At 38.2% G+C, this 9,959-nt stretch overlaps 1 protein-coding gene across 1 annotated transcript; it reads left to right on the forward strand.

Annotated features, from left to right (window-relative positions):
* Nucleotides 1-956: 956 nt before the first annotated feature.
* Nucleotides 957-9,617, forward strand: LOC110366530 (gastrula zinc finger protein XlCGF57.1). The gene is made up of 2 exons (XM_021308154.2): nt 957-1,414; nt 4,800-9,617. The coding sequence occupies exons 1-2, from the start codon at nt 1,306-1,308 to the stop codon at nt 6,236-6,238; spliced, it is 1,548 nt and encodes a 515-aa protein (XP_021163829.2). The 5' UTR covers nt 957-1,305; the 3' UTR covers nt 6,239-9,617.
* Nucleotides 9,618-9,959: the final 342 nt, after the last annotated feature.

A 9,959-nucleotide genomic window follows, 5' to 3' on the forward strand; every position in this document is an offset into this window, starting at 1 on the left:
CGATAAGACCCATACCAGGTACCAACAGAGCTACTGAACATTGTATACAATAATTATTTGGTTTTGTCAGTGAAGTACATGATTAGTTTATATCTAGTCAAGTAAATGTCCCTGTGGGTGGGCTAGAGAAAGTAAAACACAGCTGTTATTACAGGCAAAGTAAGAAATATTAACTTAACCAGTGGTGAGCGCTACCAGCCACAAACCTTTTTTTAAATCTGAAAGCCTATAGTTTGTCTGTAAAACATTGCTTTATTAGTAGTAGTATTATTAAATATTATTAAATTATTGTTATTAAGTCCTGAGTGCTTTTTTCAAAATGTACCCCCAGCCTATACCTAAAACGACCAAATTCAGAGCTACTAGTGTGATATTAAATCTTGTAAATCCTCCTGTACTAATTATACCACCTTTGTATACACATAACAACAGGTCTCTTGTTAATCACTTAGTTCTTTGCAGATTAGCTGTCCCATGGGAAAACTGAATTCAAATTGGATGTAAAAAGAAAAATCCAGTCACAAATTAGTAGGTCTAGAGCTTAAAACTGATTGCAAAATAAGTCTACACTTTCTAATCTGGTGGTTAAGACATAAAGGTGTTGCTTAAGTCAAATAAGAGCAGTCTGACTTGAGTCACATGGCCAGTTTTTGATCTGTCCTGATTTGCAGGAGTGAGCAGGTTTATCTTGAGGAAAGCTCAATGTTTACATTTGTTCTTCTGTGTTTCATCCAGGAAAGTCTTAACCCACTCTTACCCAGGTTACTCCCCCACCCCACACATCTGGCTTGGCACTAGTAGTGACGATGCCAAATAAAACGAAAGACATGTAAATATTTTGTAATAGATCTGTTTCGTGTTGAATTGAGTGCCGTTGCTTTTCTTTTATTGTGAAAAACTAAAAGGCAGAAAGAGGATGTTTTCCCGAAGCAGATCTTTACTCGTCATTCATTGGTCAGCTAAGAGAAAGTTTTCCGGATGTAACAATGTTAGCTTCATTTGCTAAGTTCTGACAGAAAAAAAGCGTCCTAAATAGTGCATAGAATAAGCGTCTAATTGATGTCTTAGAGTTTCTACTTGATAGTGGGCCCTAGGAAGTAAATTTAGCGTGTCTGTATCGAACACGCTGATCGTTTATGTCTGAAATTGGTTGGCCTTGTTTAGCAAAATGGACAGTTAGCCGCCGCCGAGCTAAGGCGGCTAAAGTTCACGGTTTAGTGCTACAAGGCGAGTCCTTTGATCCGCTGGACCACATGAAGATTGGCAGCCAGGATTGTGAAAAGCAGAATCCCAGGTGGATCCAGGATGTCTGAGATGATGAAGGTTGAAGCAGAGGAGCCTGGAGGACTCAGTTTGGTGCCTCCCATACCTGCAGCATCAGAACTGGAGCAGAAACAAGATGACAAAGATCTCAGTAAGTGACACACATTAGTTTGTTTGTCTGGGTTGCAGCAAATCAGTTCTGGCTGGAAGGTTTAAGAGGGCAGCTAGATTACATGCAATGAAATGTGGTAAATGTTTATGTTGTAAACAATCTGTTCTGGCTATTCAGAGACCAAAACAAATAACAGCCGAGCACAAAACCCCGAAATGTGAATATTTGACCACTTTTATTAGAGTTCACATACAAGGTAAGCATCAACATGGCAGATACATGTTCTGTGAATAAATCAGCAGCCTAGTAAATGCAGATCTTGTCCCATTTTATGCAAAATGCAGTTCAAGTTTAGCTTAACTTAACTTAGTTCTTAGCCGTTGTTAGCTTTTTATGCATGGCTCCTAAACAGTCTAAAAAGAAGTGAATTAAAAAGTTATATTTTTCAGGTTAAGACATCTGTGTTTAGAAAAATGTAGCCCTGGGTATGCAGAAATGTTTGAGTTTCCATGTGTTTATCTTTTTCAAATAAAATACGGCTGTAGTTTGACTTACTTTAGAATAATTTAATAAACAGTTTTTTAAAAAAAAGTTGCGGTGAATGCAAGTATGTAGACCAGGGGTCACCAACCTTTTAGATGTCGAGAGCTACTGTGTCATACGAAGGGCTACCTGTACTGACCTTTGAACTAGAAGAGTCAGAGCTCACCTTAACTTTATGTAATATAAACATATTTTAATGCATTTATCATTTTAAATCTATGTCAATACAAGTATAAAGAAAAAGCAAGAGCAACTAAATAAAATAACATTTTAAATGCAGCTCTCTGGAGGGTTGTGCTATTTTTTTGAACAGGCTTGAGGGCACCACATATGGTCCTCGGGGGCTACCTGGTGCCCGCGGGCACCATGTTGGTGACCCCTGATGTAGACTGTCAGCTTTGCATAGTGCTCTTTCTTCATGATAACATGTATTTTGTGAAAAGCACTAATCCCCCTGAAGTCACTCAAACCCACACTAGATCCTGACTCCTCCATACTTCAGTTAAGCTTGTTCCATACTCTGCAAGAACCAAGAAATGTGTTCTTATTCTCAAAGTGGCAAGAATAAGAAGCAAAATTCTTCGCCCAAAATTTACTCAATTATTCAAATTATGGGGTGAATGTATGTATTACATTTCCCGATCAAACCGTATGGTCCCGGACCCAAAACTGAATATAACGGATGTGGGTGGACACAGTGATTTTTAATTATTTGGGTTCCTTGCAGCGCCGCAACCATGTCTGCTTCGTATTGAATTACCTGCATTACCTGAGGTAATGCAGCATCAGCCGGTCTTCATCATTGGTCAGAAAATCTTTGATCACTGAAACTGAATATTCCCTTCTAATATTCACATTTCCAAGGTTTGCCAGTGCTGCCAATCTATCCACCATGCAGCATTATGCACAAGTGTATTTAACTATTTGCAGCAATTAAAGTAATGGCCTCACCTCTTGTCACAATTTATCTGTCGATCTGGTACACGCCACACTGGTGATCATCACGGTCAGGAATGTGATGGTATAAAATTGCAGAAATGTTGTGCTGACTTTTATTTAAGATTTAAGTTGGGTTATGGGCATTTATTTATTTGAGAGGTCCTTACACATAGTTAAGTGTTTTCTGAAATCAGACAGGAAATAACAGTAAGACTCCAAGGCTGAAGCCACAAGAAATGTAGGGGACTCCTGCAGTTGATCCCTTCACAAGTTACTGCCCCTACAGCAGGGGCCATTGCTATGAAGTTAAGCTCCCCCAGGGTTATCTTTATCTTTTTCCGTGGCCTGTGAAGGGGTCTGGACTGGGGAGACGGAGCCACCGGGGTCCGAATGGAGTTTGATGAACTACAAAGGTGCTCAAACTGGAAATGGAACTAAGTCGCTGCCGTCTGTCTTCTGTGGAATCAGACGCCAGAGTACGGAACCAGCCTCTACAGCAACCAGCCTTCGTGTATTTTCTCAGCTTTTACATGAAAGCTGAGCCGAGACTGCATGAAGCAGTTTTCCGCGGCTGGACAGTGCCTAAGTACGCTGCAGCCTCTGCACCGCCGGGCTTCACACGGCCAGAGAACCCACATAATGGAGTGAGAGTCGCTTGCTCGCAGCCCCTGTCTGAGCTAACCATTTGCTTGCCGCCGCGGCCAGAACTAGCTTTACCCTGGAGGAAATAATCGCAACTGGATGTCCTAAAGTCAACACAATGGACACAGAGGCAGATGTTTGGCATATAAATGAGCAGGGAATAGGGCTCGACGATATAGAAAAAAAAAACATATTGATAGAATAGAAATCATATTGATCGATATCGATAATTATCAACAAAGTGCAGCCCTGGCCTGCTCTCTGAACTCTTTGAAGGGGGCGGAGCTTGGTGACAGAGCATTCCTGAGTCTGCGTTTGTGATTGGTTGGAAGGATGGAATGACTGTAATATTCACCTACATGGCTAAAATGCATAAGGAAGGAACTCTATTGACCTAATTTCTATCATTGATATACGTCTATCGATCGATATATATCATTATTGAATTATCATCCAGCCCTCACAAGGAAAGCTAAATGGTTTACCATTTATGTGTTTTAAGGTTTGACTGAGCTAACAGGCTTAGCTCTCGCTAGCACTCTTACAAAGCTATGCTGATGCAGAGTTTCCCCCAGCATATTATAAGCCTGGCAGGTTTGTACATCTGAGTCAAGGTTCACTAGCCTAGTAGAGATGATTTGTTGATTGAAATATAGTGTTAATTCAGATAAACAACATTCTATAATGGCGTTTCCTTGGTGGGCATTTGTTTCTTTTAATAAATTCTTATACCTGAAGAGAAACTGTTACTCCTTTATTCTATAAGTGTGCAGAGTTTGCTTTTAAAAGATCGTTATTGCTCACTCACTCTTTCAACTATATCCTAATATCAGCTGTTTGAGACGATATCCACCGGACAATACCTAATAGACGAAGAGTTATTTAATAAACATTAAATAACTTAAAAACATGTGTAATGGCACAACATATGGGTATACCTCAGGTGTCAGTCCCAAATCCTCTACTTTTCAAAATGTATGTTGTTAACTGGTGCGATTTAGAAGGAATAATTAAAAAAGGATTTCAATGAATGAATGAATCCAAGATGGCGGCCCAGGTTACTGCTGCTGCTAAGGTGCTCTAATTAATTTGGTTTGTTTTTGTGTTTTCTTATTTGTGTTATCACCACTCCAAGCTCTAATACAATACAGGAGAGAGGGGCTGTTGGAACTGTACTGAATAGGTTTTCTTTTGTGTTTTGTATATAAAAAGAGGGTATCTTTAATGTTTATCAATATTTTATTAATTTGAATTGTTTGCAAGCAGTCATTATTGTCCATATGTGTTTTGTTGCTCCTAGTTCGTCGGATGTTTGTGATTAATGTGGTCCCCCAAGACTGGAGCCCTGGTTTGGACCAACACGGCCCAGGACTCCCCCACATAAAGGAGGAAGAGGAGGAACTGTGGATCAGTCAGGGTGGCGAGCAACTTAATGTGAAGAATGAAGATGAAGAGAAACCTCAGTTATCAGAGTTACAGGAAATCAAAGCTGAAGACAACAGAAATACTGACGATCCAGTCAACAGTTCGGTTAGACACATAACACAAATTGATGGAGAGGACTGTGGAGTACCAGAACCATGCAGGAACTCTGATCCTGTATGCTCTTCCCACCACATTAAAATAAAAGTTCATAAAAATGGTAAAAGATCTAAACTGTGTTCCACACGTTCGACTCATATTGAAGTCGATTCAGGGGAGAGGCCGTTTGATTGCAATGTTTGCGGCAAAAGATTCAAACGCAAGTCTCACGTTAAATTACACATGATGACACATACCGCATATCGAGAACACAACTGTGATATTTGTGGTAAAGGATTTAGAGAAAAGAGTTCTCTTCAGACCCACATGAGAAGGCATACAGGAGAGAAACCATTTGCCTGCGACAATTGTGGCAAAAGGTTTCATGCAAAAAAGTTTCTTAGCAGTCACATGAAAGTACATTCAGGAGAAAAACCTTTTTCTTGTGATGTCTGTGGTACAAGATTTAGGGTAAAGGAGTCTCTTAAAAATCACATGTGGATCCATGCCACAGAAAAACCATTTGTTTGTAACTTTTGTAGTAAAGGGTTTTCACAAAAGGAAAGTTTAAAAAGTCATTTGCGTGTTCACACAGGCGAAAAACCATTCATTTGTTCTCTTTGTAGTAAAGGATTTTCACGACAACAAAGTCTAAAAAGTCACATGAATGTTCACACAAGAGAGAAACCTTTTATTTGTAGTGTTTGCAGTAAAGGATTTTCACAAAAAGAGAGCCTGAAAACTCACATGCGTGTTCACACAGGTGAGAAACCGTTTATTTGTAGTGTTTGCAGTCAAGCATTTTCATTAAAAGAGAGTCTAAAGACTCACATGCGTGTTCACACGGGTGAGAAACCATTCACTTGTGATGTTTGCAGTAAAGGATTTTCACAAAAAGAAAGTCTAAAGAGTCACGTGCGTGTTCACACAGGGGAAAAACCATTTACCTGTCGTGTTTGCGGCAAAGGATTTTCACACTCTGGAGGACTGAAAACACACATGGCAGTTCACACCGCACAATTTAGCTGTAGCGAGTGTGGCAAATGTTTTGTAAAGGAAATACAATTGGAACGACACATGAGACTTCACTCTGAGGAGAGACCATTTGGTTGTGATGTCTGTAAAAACAGATTTAAACACAAGTGTCATCTTGAAAGTCACATGAAAATCCATTCAGGAGAGAAACCATCTGTGTGTAGCGTTTCCTGTGAAACATAATCCCAAGATGGATTCTGTGGAAATGTAGAAATGGTGATGAGTGCTGCAACTAATGATTATTATAACAGTAGACCAGGGCTGAGCAATGACAAAAAAAATCCTATGATAAATTTTTGGCTGTAAGATCATGTCTTTATTTTGATTTACTCACAAAAGGCATGAAAGAAAAAAAACAGCTTTGTACTTATCACCCTATAATAACCAGTTTGCACAATTTTGCCAGTTTCTGTCAAGCAAACCAGACATTTAAAAATGCAATTAAAATCTAAAGACACAAAGCTCACTGTTCCAAGTGTCTGTTGTTGGTGGTTTCAGTTGCCTTTAAGCTATTCCAAGTTTTGCGCACTTAATTTTGGGTTCCATTTGCCTCGGAATTTGAAACTAACAAATGTCACAGATTACCTCATCTCCGCTTTTTTCTGTTCCAGTTTCTCTCTTGGTGGATAGCTGAACTGTTCAATTGAGTATGAAACGGTAAACAACGGTGGGGATTTTTCATTCCTTGTTTAGCCAATATGGCTACTGTTTTTAAAACAATAGCAATGACAAAACACTATTCTATGTGGTATTTTGAGCATATAAACAGCACTGAAAAATCCCATTTCATTTTATTTTTTAAGTTGTAGGAAATGAAAGAAAAAGTAATTTATACTGTATATCTGAGCAAGAGCATAGAACTATGTTGCATAGTTGAATATGTCTTATTATAAACAATATCACACTCTGCTTTGGTAGCTAGTCTTTCTGAGTAGTTGATGTTATTTCAGTCAATTTCACCCTCTAAGACCACGTTCTGAGTGTGAGAAAACATTTTATTCAACCTTCTTGTTTCTGATGACTTTTGCGTTGGCTGCAGTGGTGCTACTAATGTTTTAAACTTAGACCTACTGCCACTTCAGAGCTTTCTTCATCCCACCAGCATAAACATTTTTAAATGTCATGTATTTTATTTTGTAAACAGATGTAAAGCATTGTAATGTTTTTAAATATTTGATTGTTTTGTAAAAATGGTTGAAAGTATTTTAAAAGCATCATTGCATACCAAGGTTAACAAAGAGTGGATATTGTTGTTATTAACAGTAGTAGTCATTTTTATTTGAGTTTATAAGTGTCACATTTTAACTATTTTACCAACACATATAATGTCTTCTGTATTTGATTCTGGTTTACCTTTTGTACAGTGTTGACATGGACTTTAACTGCATATCTCTGTGAGATTTCTTATTTAGAAAAGGTTAATAAGAAATAAGACGTAAGGAATAATTATTAAGTTCTAGTTTATAATATCTTTCAAAAGGTGGAGTTTTTATGTTCAGAAAGAATTGGGCGTCAAACCGCTGCTGGACATCAAAAAAACAACTATAGTTGCCGTTTTACTATCATCAGTGCAATAATCATGAGCCACACAACATGTAGTTTCTTGGTTCTTTTACAGGTGGTAATTAACGTTAATAAATTCCGCCTGATTGCTCCCCGGGCGCCACACATGGCAGCCCACTGCTCCCCAAGGGTGATGGGTTAAAAGCAGAGAACAAATTTCGCTGTAATGTATGTTTCAATGTATGTTTCAATGACAATAAAAATGATATTACTATATTACATTTATTAGAAAAGCAAACATGTTAGGAGATGAGTCAGGAACGAAACAGATCAAGGATTGGGACTGCTGTTTATTAACAGAGAAGATCCCACAAGCTCATTTTCATAATATAACCCTTTTTAAAGGGTGCATCAGCTGGAACACATGGACTCAAGTCAAACATTGATGTTTTTCGGTCAATGTATCCAGGAAAGAAGAACGCTACATAAATTAATAAGATGTCAATGGTCTGCTTACATCCAGAAAATACGTTTTAGTTATGTGAAACTTCTTGCATAACAACATGTAGACATTTTGCTGTTCTGAGTGTAAGCAGACCCTTGACATCTTATTAATTCATGTAGCGTTCTTTCTTGACGTATAGACAGAAAACATCAATGTCTTTACTGTAAAACACATTAGCCAAAACAGTGTGACCAAGAGAAAAAAACTGTTGCTTGTAAGGATAAGAAAAAAGCAGCACAGCTATTAATAATGGTCTTTTATGTAGCGCCAACCGCGACTGCTGTGTGTGGATGTGTAATGAGAGTAACGTGAAAGTTGTATAAAATGCGACTTGACCGTTCAGACTGCGGACGCTTTGAGAAAAATCCAATAAATATCCGAATTTCTTTGTTTTTGGGGGAGATTGGAACTGGGCTGTTCACATTGCCACGTAAAAGACGGATTTGAGTTGCAATATGGGCACAAAGATCGGATTTGGGTCGCATTTCCTTGCAGTGTGAACGTAGCCCTTTCCCCTGCTTTGCCTGGTAGCCAGAGGGGCCAGTGGTGCTGGTTGTATGATATTTAACATTTAAACCCACTGGCAGACAAATGGAGATAAGATCCCGACACTTAAGTTGAGCATTTTATGGTAAAAAGCAAGCAAGGGGTTCTTGTCTGGAAGATAACCGTGTCCACGTACCAGTTGTAGTTGTCTCTGCTGTTGTGCAATTAATTGAAACTAAATAGGTTGTGTCTCTTCAATTCACAGCTTTGCTAACGTTGTCTAAAGCTTCTTTATATCTGGTTAAAACATGAATTAATGAACAAGCCTCTGTGGTTTTGATTTATAATGTTTTTCATTCAAAGCTATTTTACGTTTACTCTCGTTATGATGAAGCAGGTTAAATCATGGAAATCCTATGATTGTTTGTTTGTTTCTATTTTTACTTCCTTGGTCACAGTGTTTGTTATCTTTTCTTTTTTTTTATGATTTTAGGAGAAATGTTGGAAGTACTCAGTCCCACTGCTACAAAGTAAACTTTTCTTCAACTTGACCTTGTAGATTTTTTTTATGCTCAAAGAGCATTGTTTTAAAAAAATGTGAACTGCCTTGAAATAATTTTTTGTATGTATTGGCAAGATTTAAATGACAGGAATTAAATTGATATTTTCAGAACAATTGAATTTTCATGGAGAAAAACTAAGAGTTGTTAGAGGTATATCAAAGCATTACTTGTCTTTCGTTGTTCAGTGAGGAGATAGTAACCATTTGGGATTGTAAAATGAAACTTTCTGGAACATTTCAAGCTTTTGTTGAAAATGAGGGTCCATTAAAAAAAGCATTTCAACACGGCCGTCTTTGAGGGCATCTGGGGGTCAAATGTAGGAAGAGTAGCTTCAATCTACAAGTACAAATCTCCAGCTTCATGATGATCGCCCACGCTAACAACTATGTAGCGATTTTCTACAATCTGGCCATCACTGTGGTGCTTTTAAATATATTTGTGTTGAAAATTTGAAGTTGTCTCATTAGTATATGCAATAATTTGATGAATAAACTTGATTTACTGTCTGCCATGGATTTGTCCTCCTTTTTTGTGATTTTCAATTCCGGCAGCAAAAAAGCTACCTGGGCGTCCATTACACCTCAGCAGAACCACAGCCTGATCTCCATGCCACACCTCATTAATGCAGAAATTCATCCAAAAGGAGGCCCAATGAAGGACTGAGGGCAAAAAACTAAACATACACACGCCTGGCATTTCTGTTTAAGACATCCTTTTCATTGATCTTGAGTAACTGTAATTTTAGGTTTTGAGACAAATGTACCCAAATCACTGACTGGATGCACTAACGCAAGGCTACCAACATGCATTAAAAAGAAAATTAAGTCATTTTATTTGAAAGCTTTGA

The sequence above is a fragment of the Fundulus heteroclitus genome, chromosome 10, assembly GCF_011125445.2.
Source record: "Fundulus heteroclitus isolate FHET01 chromosome 10, MU-UCD_Fhet_4.1, whole genome shotgun sequence".
In the NCBI taxonomy this organism is placed as follows: Eukaryota; Metazoa; Chordata; class Actinopteri; order Cyprinodontiformes; family Fundulidae; genus Fundulus; species Fundulus heteroclitus.

Coding starts and splice junctions, on each gene's coding strand:
- LOC110366530 (XM_021308154.2), top strand. CDS start 1,306: ATGTCTGAGATGATGAAGGTTGAAGCAGAGGAGCCTGGAGGACTCAGT. Junction 1,415..4,799: donor ACAAGATGACAAAGATCTCA/GTAAGTGACACA, acceptor TGTTGCTCCTAG/TTCGTCGGATGTTTGTGATT.